Genomic DNA, 14,327 nt, shown 5'->3' on the forward strand with positions numbered 1-14,327 from the left:
CAGGGCTTCCGGGCTCCCCCACACTACCCCCCAGGAGCCACGGCTGGGAGGCAGGACTCCCGGAGGCTCCCAGACTCTGTGCCTGAAGTCACACACCCCACTGGCAGCTTCGACCCACCAGGAGGCAGCAAGTGCGCTCACTGAGACTCCAGAGAGGCCAAAACAGAGCTTTCGGGCTGGGTGGGTGTATCAGCCCTTTCCCCAGGACGGTGGAGCCGATGAAGCCGAAGGTGCCACTCTCAAGAGAGCAGGTGAAGCACACACAGGCTGGCCTTTCCCTTTCTCGCAGGCCCTTGGAATAGCTGCGACTCGAGCCCCTGCAGGGAGCTGGGGTGGGCGCGTCACCGGCTGGCTAGTGGCCCCGGCCGTGGGGCCTATGTGTGACGAAGCAGGTGTTGTATCACACACAGCTGGCCAAGCTTCTGCTCTGTTCCAGAGACAGTGAGGTCGGACGGATGCTTCCAGGCCTGCACACGGGGCTGCCATGAGCAGCATGTGACCAGCATGGCCCTCAGCCCTTTGCAGACTGCCATGGCGTGGTAGGGAACACACTAGACTCCAGTCCCGAGAGCTAGTTCTGCCGCCTACGAGATGGGAGGGCGGGGCCCCTGGGGTCCTCCTATGCAAAATGGGGACATTGGTCCTTGCCCACAGAGGCAACCTTGGAAAAGGAGCCTGGAATCCATGAGGGATGCATAGAAGGGAGTGTCATTCAACAGGCCACAGGGCTGGGATGTGACATGGAATCGTTTTTCTTGTCCAGGACACTGAGAAGGTTCTGAGACACCCCTGGAGCCCACACAGGGCTTCAACCTGACCTCAGCACAGGGGCGCAGCCAGGGGTGCTGAAACGAGGCCTGGAGAGCACTTGCTGGGGGAGAAAGGACCTTGAAGAAGTTAGGGAGTTCAGAGGAGCAGGGAAAGGTGAGATCAAAGGGCACTTGGGGACGAGGGACTGGACGGGCTTGGCGCTGAGAAGGCTGCGTGCCTCTCTTAGTGAGGCAGTTGTCAGTGCAAGTTTTCAAAAGACAGTGTGCCTCAGAGACCCCGCCTGCTCACTGCCCCTCACGGCCACTCAGGCACAGGGACACTGAGGTCCGGCCCTGGCCCCACTGACAAGACTCAGTCCCCACTCTTCACAGGAGCTGCTCTCTCTGTTCTCCACAAATTAGGACAGCCAACCTGACTGGCTGGACGGTGCACCCCTTCCCAAGGCCCGTCTGCCCACACCTCGGCCAGACCCCGGCACCTGCCCCTGAATGCCAGACAGGCAACCATAGCTCTGGGACAACCCCAGAGAAGGCACTGGCTCCTTCCACCACACAGAAGGTTCAGAAACACCAATTAACCCGTGGTGACGGGAGGAAGAAAGCAAGAGAAAGCTTTTTCTCCACATGTTCTTGGCCGTCCCCTTGGGCTCCTTGAGGATGCTTTTTCCCAAGTACTGCTGGGCTCAGGCTTCCCACTAGGGAACCCCACAAAGGGGGCCCATAGAATCTTCCAGAACCAGTCATCCTGGCTAGAGAAGAATGGAGCCACCAGCTCCTCTATCCCAGCCTTGCGGCAGCAGGGTAAAACCCTGTCCTAGAGCTTCTGGGTCCCCGGTGGATCCACAGAAAAGGGGCTGTGTTCAGGCTTCTCTCTGCGGGCTGTGGCGTCTTAGAGGCTGCCACCCCTGGCCTGCTTTTGACAGGCACTGGGAAAAGACAAAAAGCAGGGAAATTCAACCCCAGCCCACATGGGCCTCTCATCACTGGGTGGGGACCTGGTGGCACTGGGACGGGGATATCCCTGGAGTGGGGGTGGGCAGCTGGGGTCTCTGAGTTCCAAGTCCAGGTGGCCAGGATCTGGCTGGGCCACCTCCAGGTGCAGAGGACAGCATATGGGGACCACTCAAATGCCACAGCAGCCTCCCTTCCACTGCCAGCTTCAGCGAGGGCTGTTCCAGGTTGGTGGGCAGGCCTCCTTTACCTGTTTTCTCTACATTCATGGTGCCACCAGCTTCCTGGGCCTCCCGGTCCCGCCTGGGGGCCGGCGCCTGCCTCTTCACGAGCTTCTCTTCTTTCGTCCCCTGACTCTTGTTCTCGCACCCCTTGTCCAGCAGGGCTTGCTGCCAAGACACAACCAGAATCCTCACGTGAAGGGGACTGCAGTGGGGAGGGGACCCCCCCGAGCCTGAAGATGGTGTGCTCCTGGAGCTGGTGAGCACCCCGGGCCCACGGATCCATCGCTCGCTGTGTGAGTGGGTGAGGACAATGAGGCCTGGGGTCTGGAAGAAATGTGCCCAGAGGTCATGACAAGACAGTGGCGGTGCATTTTCTTGGCCCCCGTTGGCAGCCAGCCATCTGCACCAGAGAAGAAGGTTCTCGGGCACTTAGACGTCCTCACGTGAAGCTCACTGGGCTGTCCCTGCAGGCTCTGTGAGGTGTGAGTCACCAGGGCAGCGACCTGCTTGTTTCAGGCCCATGGGCCCACCGTTCACAGGGCTGTCCGGCCCCACCAGGCACAACTTTCCCCATGATGTCAGCTGCCCCACCTACAGATGGCACCAGCTCGGGACTGCCAGGAGCGGGGCACACGGATGCACATGAGCAGGGGAAGGCCAGGCCCCACCCCCCATCTCCTGGTCAAGGAGAAACCGAGGCACAGAAGGCTGAGGTAGAACAGGCCAGCGGACAGGCCCGGAGAGAGAGGGGGAGGGACAGAAAGAATCATCCAGAGAAAATCACCTGCAGCGCACACAGACATCCAAAGTAAGCTGCAGAAGCAGATGTAGAGGGCAATACCATCTGATGATAAGACAAATAAAACAGGCCTCAAAAAAACCCAAAATCTGGGGAACTATATAGACAATGGTTCTCTCTGGGAGGTCAGGTGACACAGCAGCGAGGAGGAGAAACGTGCCTCATTTAAACTTTTGAGCAAGTAAAAAGAAAGTCAACCGTGACAATGTGGGGGAAAAGGGAAAGGAGTCTTGACATTTCATTTTGAACCTTTTCTTGGCATTTGTATTTTCAGCCTTATAAGCATCTACAGTGTTCTATTTTTTAATGTCAATGGAAATTATCCGGGAAGGGGGATTACAGACATATTTTATTTTATTTTTTTACGTTTTATTTAAGTAATCTTTACACCCAACATGGGGCTCGAACTCATGACCCCGAGATCAAGAGTCGCATGCTCTTCCGACTGAGCCAGCCAGGCGCCCCTACAGACATTTCTGCGCGTCTTTGTGCCTGCTGTATCTGAGACAAAAGACAAACGCTCTGTTTAAAAGAATGCTCCGAGAAAGGGGAACCCTCTTAACACTGTTGGTGGGAACGCAAGCTGGTGCAGCCACTCTGGAAAACAGAATGGAGGTTCCTCAAAAAGCTAAAAATAGAGCTACCCTACGACCCAGCAATTGCACTACCAGGTATTTACCCAAACGATACAAACATAGTGATCTGAAGGGGCTCCTACACCCCAATGTTTACAGCAGCAATGTCCACAATAGCCAAACTATGGAAAGAGCCCAGGCGTCCATCCACGGAAGAATGGATAAAGATGTGGGGGGGGGGGGTGCGTGTGCGTAATGGAATATTACTCAGCCATCAAAAAACGAAATCTTACAATTTGCAATGAGGTGGACGGAACTAGAGGGTATTATGCTGAGTGGAATAAGTCAGAGAAAGTCAGAGAAAGACAATGATCATAGGATCTCACTCATAAGTGGAATTTAAGAAACAAAACAGGATCATAGAGGAAGGGAGGGAAAAATAAAATAAGATGAAATCAGAGAGGGAGACAAACCATAAGACTCTGAACTATGGGAAACAAACTGAGGGTTGCTGGAGGGGAGGGGGTGGGGGGATGGGGTAACTGGGTGACGGGCATGAAGGAGGGCTCCTGGGGTGATGAGCACTGGGTGTTACATACAGCCGATGAATCACTGAACTCTACCTCTGAAACCAATAATACGCTATATGTTAATTCATTGAATGTGAATAAAATTTAAAGAAAAATAAAAATTAAAAAAAATTATAACAGAATGCTCCGAGTCTGGAGTCGGAAAGGGCCGGGCATGAAGCCTGGCTGTGCCTCGTGTGAGCTGTGCGGCTCTGGGCGAGTTCCTGTCCCTCCCTGAAGCTTCATTCTCCCCATTCTTAAAATAGAAATGTTATCAGCCCCCTGATGCCCCCGGCCTGAAGGGTAACTGCTGGAACGTGTGCAAAGTTCTCAAAGCGGCTGGCGCACAGTAAGAACCCAATGGCAGAGAGCCCTCAACACTATATTCTTTCTGTACTTTTCCTTGTTGCTGTTTTTTTCATTATTACTTTTGTAACCCAAACAAACAGAGAAAAGAAAGAGAAAGCCACATCAGTTGTTCACGTGTGACTCCCTCTTTCGACCTCACGTTCTACTTGAGAGGGACGGTGGTGAGCACAATCTCTATGTAGGAAAACTAACCCCCCGACTTTATTTGGTCCCCACCCTTTGACCAACTGCCACTCCATCACAAGCAGGCTTGTCAGCGGTGGCGGCAATGGCAGCAGCTGGGAGTTTCCAATTGCCGACCAGAGCAAAGGTTACACTATTTCTGGCCTGTTGGCCAAGCCACAGGAAGGGCAGCCGGGTGGGGGGGGGGGGTGTTGGGAATTTCTGCAGTGCCTCCAGAAGGAGCATCTCAGGTTTTAACTACTTGAGAGGCTGGGGCAGGGGGGAGGTTCCCTAAGCCTACCAGGTCACCCCACGGTGCCTAGGGCCCTCCTTCAGCCCCACAGCCCTGACCTCCAAGCGCCTATAAACATAATGCAGCTTCGCAGGGGCCCAGAAGAACACCAACATGGAAACTGGTTGCTGACAGGAGCTTCTCAGAGATTCCCAGCAGATCTGCTGACCCCAGGACTCGGCAGCAACCATAACCCAACACCCCATAATCAAAATTCAAGAAGAGAGCCACCGCCCAACTCAAGGCAGCCGGTTTCTGACCACCTCCCGATTTAACTACCAATGGCTCAAGTCAGAGAAAAAAAAAATGGGTCCTCTGGTTTCTTTAACTGTTCTCACACCAGACCTGCTTTTCTTGCAGACCGTAAGATAAAAGAAGGACCGTTTGGCTCAGTTTGCACATGAACCACACGAGAAGGGCCGAGAAAAGCCTTGGAGCCCAAGACGGCCTCTGAAGCAACATGAAACCCTGGGCCATGTTCAGATCAGGACTTGGGGCCACACACCGCCTGGGCCCACGACTTCCATCTGCATGAAGGAGGATATGCCCTGAAAGGGCACTTGGATTTCCCACACTCCGTCCTGCCCCCCATTTGCCCATATCCCTTCAACGTGAGCCCTCTCATGTACCATCCTTCTTGGGTAGGGGGCCTTCACAGCACCCCCAAATAACTCTGGTCCTTCATCCAGACTGTCAGGTCTATTTCTCCGCTTTGTTTGGGCCAGCACCTGGCACAGAGGCACTCTGTAAATATCGGTTAACAAATGTATTCATTTAAAATGTGCAGCGCCTGAACTGTCCTGACATCGCTCCAAGCCATAGCTGCTTGGATGCGTAGATATTTAAGGAGCTCATCGCAATCAGAAAGGATACAGAGGACCGGTTAGATAATTTATGGTAAACCCTGAAGCGGAATATGCTGCAGCAGTTTAAGAGAATGAGCGAGTTCTCCGTCTAGTGACATGCATGAAGAAATCACCAAGAGGTACTCCTGAAAGAGCTAGTCACAGAACAGTATGTACAGACAAATAATACAATTTGTATATAAATAAATATACTTCAGTGGTTACACAGGAAAAATACATAAACACCCAACTCTTATTAGTGGATTTCTCCAAGACACAGGACTATGGGAGGCATTCGGTTTCTCTCTGAGCCTCCTTCATCCACACAACCCGATAAAACAGTAACCATATCTTGAGATTGCTGAGTACTGATGTGAGACATATAACACATGGCACCAGTGTCTGGTAGAAAGTCCGTGTCCAGCAAACAGTAGTTCTTCTTACTATCATGTTTTACCTCTATGACCAAGTACACAAATATATGTAAAATTTGTCTTAGTGTTGCCCCGTGGGCAAACATGCTCGAGTGGGAATTAACAGCTTCTTAGCGAAGGTCCCACAGTTCTCACTTTAACACCTCAGCCGGGGTGTGGCTGAAAAGTCTCTGTCATCTCCTGTGAGATTCTCCCCAAGATAACCTAATAAAGCAAATTGCTCCATCCGCGCAGGCTCAGGGCGGATGTGCCGTGAGGCGCGCAGCAAAGAGGCACAAGGCAGGTCCCCGGCTCTCTCTGTGCTTTCCTCCCCACACGGCCTGCTGGGGGCCCGGCCGCAGAGCTCAGAGAGCTGAGGCCCGCCAGCCCGGCCCGGCCCGTGAAGATCAGAAGGCTCCGAAGGCCCCGGTGCTTACCTGCACGGTCAGGTAGAGCCTGTGGGGGCTCCCAGGGCCAGCCCAGTCCACGCTGAGGGCTCGGCACTGAGCTAGGGCCGGTCGAGCGGCACTTCGGACGCCAGAGTCCTCGTCACTGCTGACTGGGGTGTCTTTTCCACGCCCTGTCCCAGGACAGAGAATACAGGTAAGATGCTAGGCCCCTGGCTGAAGGCTGCCGGCCAGGACCCCTGGCTGGGGCCGTGGCTGAGCCCTGCTTCCCCACACTCCGGGCCGGCCCAGGCGCAGCCAGGAGGGACTCACACGCCCTCACACGCCTGACCGCCTCGGAGGGAAGGCCTGGCACCAGGCAGGGGCTGTGCTCCCCTCTTCCCAAAAGCCACCCGAGCTTCTCTTTGGGAAGGCACCCGAGGCCTCTGAGGCGGGGGGGGGGGGGGGGGGGTGCTCCCCGCCCTCCACAGTGGCTTTTGGGGCTGGCACTTGCTCATGAACACCCTCTCCAGAGAGCAGCAAAGGGAAGCCTATGCCAACCTGGCTGCGTTCATCTTCACAGGAGCCCCAGGGCCATGGCTTTATTACCAAGGCCGCCTCTAGGTGGCAACTGCTCCCCTGCCTTCCTAAACACCAACCCTGTGCTGGGAGGCCTGGTCCCTGCAGCCTCCAAAAGCATACTGAGGATCAGCTAAAGCACATCCCCTCGAGCCTCTGACACACTGCCTCCCTCACTGGAGCGGGGAGAGAGCTGACCGTGGTATGGATATCCCATGCACCCCACTTCAACCCCCCAGCAGGGCCTTACTGCCCTGCCCGATCCTCAGTTTCCTTGTCGATAGTGTGGGGATAAGGAACCAAGCTCCTAGTTCTGGGGTGAGGGTTCCATGGAAGGACACATGTTAACACGCTCACTCTGTGCCGGGCACATGATGCAGGCCCTTAGGACCACAACCGAGGAGGGTGAATAATGTGCCCAGGGTCACACTGAGCCGGGACCGCAATCCCACGGGCTAACCTACCCTCTGCTCGCCTGTCCCTCTGAAGGCAGAGCTAAGAGTGGGGGTGGGGGCGGAGGGGCCAGGGGTGACCAAGCTGGCTGAAACCCTACGCAGTGTTAGGCACTCTGCTTAGCATTTCACCCACGGGATTTCATTTGACCTTTGTCTTAAATTGTAAAAGTGGGTAAGTCTGTATGGTCACATAATCTTCATAATACTCATGGAACAGACCGATGCGCGTGCGTGCCCACATACACAAGATCAGAAGGAGCACAGAAAGTGTCCAGTAACAAGCCTATAGGTGATCTTTATTTTCTTTTTTATACTTTTCTGTGTTTTCTATTGAGTGGCTTTTTTTTTTAGTTTTTTGAAAATTTTTTTAGTTTTTTAGTTTTGAGTGTTTTTTTTTTTAGTTTTCCAAACGAACACTTTTGTCTTTTGCTTGTTTTTTTCCCTCTTTTCTTTCTTTTTTTTCTTTCTTTCCTTTTTTCTTTCTTTCTTTCTTTCTCTCTTTCTTTTTTTTCCTCAGAAAAGCAATACCCATTCATATTACATCTGTAATCTTAGGAAAACCTTGTGGTGTAGAGGCCATCTTCATCCCCTTCCAGACAATTGAGGCTACTCGACCTAAAAGCCCAAGCTTTTCCCAGAGACTCCAGGCCATCCCCAGCCTCACCTGTCCTCTGCAGAGAGACTTTGGAGGGTACCGCTCTGGCGGCCACCAGTGGCACAAATGTGGGAGAGAAGGAACTGAAGTTTGCTGTGTGCCCTTTCTGGGCCTCAGTTTCCCCTTCTGTACATGGGGGGGGGGCTTGAATCTGATGGCCCAAAGGGACTCTGCTAGCTCAGACAGGGTGGTAATCTAAACCCCTTTCTCTGTAGGTCAAGGAATAACAGACAGCAAGCCCCTCAACACATTTTGACTGAAGACCCCTCTCTCCCTCCACACTTCCAGAACTTCCCCAAGCTCAGCTTGGGAGACAGTCATGGGGCAGCTCCCCGGACCCGATGATACAGCCGGCACCGGAAATCAGATGTGCCACTCACTTCTTGGCGTGTGAGGTAGCAGGGGACATGACCCAGAAAGGAGAGCTGGTGTTGACAGCTCCCCGGGGGGGGGGGGACAGCGAGGGTCCGCACTCAGGGACTCCTTCACTGCCCACCTGCTGTCGGGACCTTACAGGAGCCGCCCCGGATGGCACCTGAAACCAAGCGCAGGGCACCCAAACTCGGCTAAGCTACGCTCCGTGGCAGCCTGGGTCGGCTCCTCGTGTCCCCCGCGAGCCGGCCGGCAGATCAAGTGTCAGTGCCGCGCAGGGCACCGGGCGGCCACTTCACCTACCTTGTTTACCAACCGCGGGCAGAAACCGGAGCGAGACCGCGAGCGCTCGGCCAGGGACCAAGGACGCGCCGCCGCGGAGCGCCCCCCGCCCGGCCGGGTGGAGATCGCGTGGTTTGGGCGGCGTTGTCCCCCTGCTCCAGAAACCGCGTTGAAGTTTAACTCGGCGTCCGGGACCTCTCTTTACCGGCGAGCGCGGGGCAAGAGCGCCGGCGAGATTGACGCCCCGACTGCGACTCCGCGCCGGCCCGCGGGCTGCCCGGCACCCTGTAATTACCTGACAGCTCTGACTGAGCCTAGGAACTTGCGAGAAAGCCCGGCCTCATCTCTGCTATCTGGAGGAAGGAAGGGAAATAAAGAGGCATTTTAAAAATGCGGACTCACCAGTTCTCAACCTCCCCGGGCCGGTGTATGGGAAAGGGCGGGCAGCCGGGCTGGCGGGGGCGGGGCGAGCCATCCCCGGCTCGGGCTCCCCGGCCCGGCCCACTCTCCACAGGCCGCGCAGCGAGGGCGTGGCTCCCAGGTTCCACGGCCGGCGAGACGGGACCATGGCCCGGGGCTCAGCGGCCTCCTCCGGGCGCCGGGCGGCCTGCGGACAGAACAGGGGAGGCGAGGCTGAGCCGGCTGCAGCTGGGGGACAGATCAGAGCCTGCCTGCAACAGGGTCACCTGTTACCCGGAGCGGCAGCCCCAACTCCAATGCCACCTCCACCCCCCAGCAAAGATCCCTGAGCTTGCGGGATGACACAGAGCCCCTCACCGTTTCAAGGTGCTTTTACCCAAGTAAGGAGGCTCAGAAGTGGGTGAGGAGCCCATCAGGTGCATCTGCAGCGCGCTGTGGAGCCCTCACATCTCAGCCCCTCCCCTGGAAGCCTGGCAGCCTGAAGACGTGCCAGGTCACAGCCCCATAGGGAGGCAGCCCAAGTCAACAGCATCTCCATAACTCTAATCAGAAGGGGCCTGACTGTGGCCAGTGACAAGAAAGACATATATATCAAATTCTCTTAAAGTCCACTCTATCTAGTCTATTCAACTAGCCTCCACTCTGTGCCTACAACTTGGCAGGCAGTAAGATACAACGATTCATTGCTTCTTCATCTAATAATTATTTATCTGGCATCTGCTGTGTGCCAGGCACCTGCGAGGGGTCCTCTTTGATCAAGAGAGATGGGGCCTCAGAGCTCCCTGTCAGGAGGGAGGTAAGCACTTCAGCAAACCTTCATGATCTGAACAGGATGCAGGGAGGCACCAGGTGGTATGGGAGGAGAGGGTGGGGTGGGGGTGGGGAGCACTGGTCTGAATAGAAAGCCCCATGGCGGGGGCACCTGGGTAGTGCAGTGGGTTAAGTGGCTGACTCTTGGTTTTGGCTTAGGGTCGTGAAATCAGAACCCGCCTGGGGCTCCACACTTAGCATAGAGTCTGCTTGAGATTTTCTCTCCCTCTCCCTCTGTCCTTCCTGCTTGAGCTCTCTCTAAAATAAATTTTTAGAATATTTTTTTAAAAAGCAAGCAAGCAAGCAAGCTGCATAGGTCCCTCATGAACTGAGCAGACGAATAGAACAGATTTTAAGCATTCCCTACACGAGTCTTTATTGAACACCTATGGTGTGTAAAGCAGCTGTGAGGGCATTTAAAGTACCCGGCTACAGTCCCAGACTCAGACAGTGATGCCAGGAACAGAGGACGCCAAGTCAGCTCAGAGAGGCAATGCGGACTTTGCTTTTGGGTTTTTTTTTTTTCCTAAAGATTTTATTTATTTATTTGATAGAGAGAGACAGCCAGCGAGAGAGGGAACACAAGCAGGGGGAGTGGGAGAAGAAGAAGCAGGCTCTTAGTGGAGGAGCCTGATGTGGGGCTCGATCCCATAACGCCGGGATCACGCCCTGAGCCGAAGGCAGACGCTTAATCACTGCGCTACCCAGGCGCCCCTGCTTTTGGTTTTAAAATGGAGTTCGAGGCACCCAGGAACTTCCTGATGGCGCCACCTGGGCCGCAGACTGCTTTCTACCAGACAGGAAAGATTACCTATTTGAACAGTGTCCACTCCCCTGACCCGCTCTGGTTCTCCATGGTGGGGCCCACAGCACAGTCATTGGTGCAGCCCCCTCCCCCCCAGCCTGGTGCTGGAACAACACCCACACCAGACCCCTGGCAATGGCTTGACAGGTGAAGGCCCTGAAACACATGTACACACGAGCCTGGGCCGAAGCCTGGCAAAGAGCAGGGCTGGGGATTCAGAGCTGGGAGGCTAACGACAGTCCAAGTGCCACAGGTGAGGATCCAATCACCAAAGATAACCAAGCACAGAGCTCACTCTGGGTGGTAAGGAAAGCTGGAGAAGGACGGTCAGAGGTGTCGACACCACCAGGCAGGTGCAGAGTCCTCACACGTGACCGGACGGTGAGGGGGGAAGGAGAGGATGGTCAGTTTCCAGCTAACAAGGCCATGGGGAGGTCAAACTGGAAGAAAGCCCTGGGGGCTCTAGAAGGGAGCCCATCAATGGAGCTGGGCAGAGGGCAGACCTGGGTAGGCCCAAGAGGTGCACAGGGCTAAAGGAAGCAGCTGCTTCCTTCTCCGTGGGGAAGTTGGGCTAGGGTGAGGAGGGGAGGCTGATTGAGAAGATATGGTACGTAGGATAGGAAGGATCCGAGCTTGCTGGGTGGACAGGGCCAGGAATGACTGAATCAGGGAGAGGCAAAAGAAGTCTGAGTACAGGGATGGGTAGCGGAAGATCTGGTGATCACAGTTCACACAGAGAAGCTCTGGAAGAATGCCAGGCTTACTGGCCAAGGATTCATGCACTCTGCCTTCCCTGACTGAGGAAGACAACTTGGAGGAGGCTTCTGGGTACAGTGTTACTGGACTGTGGGCCAAAGGATGGGACAGAGGCTAATCCAAATATGTGGGCCAGCTCCATTGAGGAAACAAAGATGGACCAGTATGGAGCAGAAGGAACCAGGGGGAAGAGCCAGATGCCCTTTCCTCCAGGTTGCTTGGCACGGAGCTGGGCACACGACCATCCCCGAAGACCAATGGCCTAATGGGGCAAAGAGGGAGAGAGACAGTCTCCACCTGCATGCCAAGCTCCTGGAAAGGTGAGAAGGGCATTGAAGGTTGATTCCACGTTTGAGAGAGAAGACTGTTAAAGAGATCAGTCAAGTCTGAGGGACAGAGACAGGAGGAGACAATACTTTTGTGACTTTCTGGAAGGGAAGTTGGAGAGGCAGCCAGGAAGATAGCAGGAAGAAAGAGGAAGGGTGTGTGCAAGATCCTGAAGAGGAAAAAGCAGCTGAATTTAGCAGCCAGTAGGGTGGGAAGGTCAAAGAATCCAGGACTCAAACAAGCCCAAGGCTGGGGCTTCTGCCAACTTAGGACTCACGGGGTGGGACAATGGGGACGGGGTGGGACAATGGGGACGTGGAGTGGAGTGGCTATGACCCAGCTCTGCCACTTACTGGATGTGTGACCTTGGGAGAATTATTTTGTCTCCCTGTGCCTCATTATCTCCATCTGAAAGTGGGGAGAACTCCACCTTACAGGGTTGGTACAAGAATTAGACAGTGCATATATAAAGTGTTCAGAACAACGCTGGCGTATATAAGGAGCTCAAAGTTTTTATTTTTCAGTGATCTCCCTCCCTCCAGTGGTGAGTGAGTGCAGAGGGGCTGGCTTGGAGAGGAAGACAGATTTGCCCCTTTGTCTAGGCCAGGGCAATAGGACTGCAGCGCTCCCTCCCCCCCAACCTCTGCTCTCCCCCAGACCAGAGATATTGCAATGATTGAAGGACAGATTTGACAAGTACCCAGATATTGCTGCTGGGGAGGCCTTAAGTCTCCCTGGGAGAGAAGGTCAGGGAGGCTGGACAGGGGCTTGGCCCTCCCCTGCACAGTCACAGGTCCTGGCTCTTCCAGGACAACCCAGACTTCAAAAACCTCCGCTCCCACAAGAGCAGCAGAACTCATCACCCTAAGTCCCTAAAGTCCAAACACTGCAAATACAGGGCCCCATTCCGAGGCTGCATTCCTTGCCAATGACTCTCCCTGGCCAAGGAGACGGCTACTTTATCAAGGGCATGGGGAGTGCGCCTGGGCAAGGAGAGCTGCTCACCCAGCCTCATGGCCCAGGGAAGGTGAAAGGTCAGGGACGGCCAGGACCCACAACCTTGAGACAAGATATGCTGGGGGTGGGGGGAGTACTTGAGAATTTAAATACAGCTTCCTCTTTAAAATCTCCCAGGACCAGGCCCTTCACTGCACCAGAGTTCTGCTCTAACTCACAACAGGGGGTTGAAGGAGGTGGCTTCTGGCTTGCCCTCCCTGCTGGGATCCCCCAGACGGCTGCTGTCACTGGCTTAATTTCCTACTGCCCAGGACGGCACCGGCCCAGGCCCTCCTTCCAACCTCAGGGCCGGCCTACCCACCCCTGCCCTGCGAGGGGGAAAGCGAACTGCCCAGGGAACATATGTGGTGGGAGGGCTCAAAACTGCAGCCTTCAAGGGATCCCTGGGGGGTGAGGGGGAATCTCTGCAAGGGGAGGGGGAGGCCCTAACGGACATGAGGTTCCCAGGTCTGTTTCTGCTCTCCCGGGCCAAAAAGATCGGAAAGGGGGTCCCGAGGCTGCTGCGACCCCAGGGGACGTGCCGCCCCAAGCCGTGCTGTGGGCAAGGTCCTCGGCTCCGGCTGATCGGCGCAGGGGGGCGGCGGGCGACCACGCAGGGCTGCTTCTCCCGGGCCCGGCCTTCCCCGCGCCCCGCAGCGGTCCGGGCAGGGGCGGGGGTCCTGCGGGCAGGGCGGGCCCGGACGCGGCACCCGGAACGGTGGGCCGGGCGGACCCCGAGAGCCCAGCCCGCCCCCCGCCCGCCCCGGTCCCCGACTCACCGGCCTGGCGAAGGCAGGATCCCGGCGTCGCCGCAGAGCCCGGGGCTCGGCCGACCCGGCCCGCCGGCGGGAGGCAGCTCCACGCCGCCGCCTCCTCGGCCCGCCCCGCTCCCGCCCCTCCCGCACACTTTCCACAGGAAATGATTAACTCGGGCCGCGGCGCGTTCTCATGGCAACCGGCTCCTGCCCAGGCGGGGGGTCGGCGGCGCGCCCGCGCTCCCGCGCACTCTCCCGCGCGCTCACACTCACACGCGGGGCCGCCCACTCTGCGGCCTCCCCGCTCCGCACAGATGTTCCCGCTGGGCCCCGGGGCCGGGGGCCCACGCCCCGCACACGCTAGTGCACACGTGCTCGCACACCCACTGGTGCACACACAGCGTCATACATGCTCATTTTTCGTGTATGGGCTCTCGCAGGCCAGTACACACGTCCCTCACACATGCCTTCACACATGCTCTAGTCCGCACACACGAACACATCCAGTGTTCACACACGTGCTTTTGCTCTTTACACTCCCAGGCGCACATCCGCTAACCCTCGTACCGAACTTTCACACACGCTCGTTACTCCTCACACACGCTTCTCCCATGCTGTCCTTCACACGCTCTCACACACCAGCTCGTTTTCTTGACCATCTAACACACGCTTTCACACACGCTCTCTATATACAGATAACATATATACACTTCCACATTCTCACACACTTTACACAGGCACTCACGGTATCGTCAGGCGC

At 55.9% G+C, this 14,327-nt stretch overlaps 1 protein-coding gene and 1 long non-coding RNA gene across 4 annotated transcripts in view; one reads left to right on the forward strand and one right to left on the reverse strand.

Annotated features, from left to right (window-relative positions):
• Nucleotides 1–13,626, reverse strand: part of KIFC3 (kinesin family member C3) — a 37,078-nt gene extending 23,452 nt beyond the window's left edge. The window contains exons 1-4 of one of the 3 annotated variants that reach the window (XM_040633367.1): nucleotides 13,592–13,626; nucleotides 9,101–9,305; nucleotides 6,407–6,549; nucleotides 1,972–2,110 (exon numbers count right to left, since the gene is read on the reverse strand). In XM_040633367.1, coding sequence (XP_040489301.1) covers nucleotides 1,972–2,110; nucleotides 6,407–6,549; nucleotides 9,101–9,266 — 448 coding nt within the window. In that variant the 5' untranslated portion in view covers nucleotides 9,267–9,305; nucleotides 13,592–13,626. Of the gene's footprint in view, nucleotides 1–1,971; nucleotides 2,111–6,406; nucleotides 6,550–9,100; nucleotides 9,408–13,591 lie in introns of those variants that run through there. The other 2 variants (XM_040633368.1, XM_040633369.1) reach the window with 2 other exon arrangements.
• Nucleotides 6,451–9,084, forward strand: LOC121103419. The gene is made up of 2 exons (XR_005835600.1): nucleotides 6,451–6,572; nucleotides 8,260–9,084. It is a non-coding gene; the product is annotated as an uncharacterized LOC121103419 (long non-coding RNA).
• Nucleotides 13,627–14,327: the final 701 nt, after the last annotated feature.

The sequence above is a fragment of the Ursus maritimus genome, unplaced genomic scaffold (assembly GCF_017311325.1).
Source record: "Ursus maritimus isolate PB19 unplaced genomic scaffold, ASM1731132v1 scaffold_19, whole genome shotgun sequence".
In the NCBI taxonomy this organism is placed as follows: domain Eukaryota; kingdom Metazoa; phylum Chordata; class Mammalia; order Carnivora; family Ursidae; genus Ursus; species Ursus maritimus.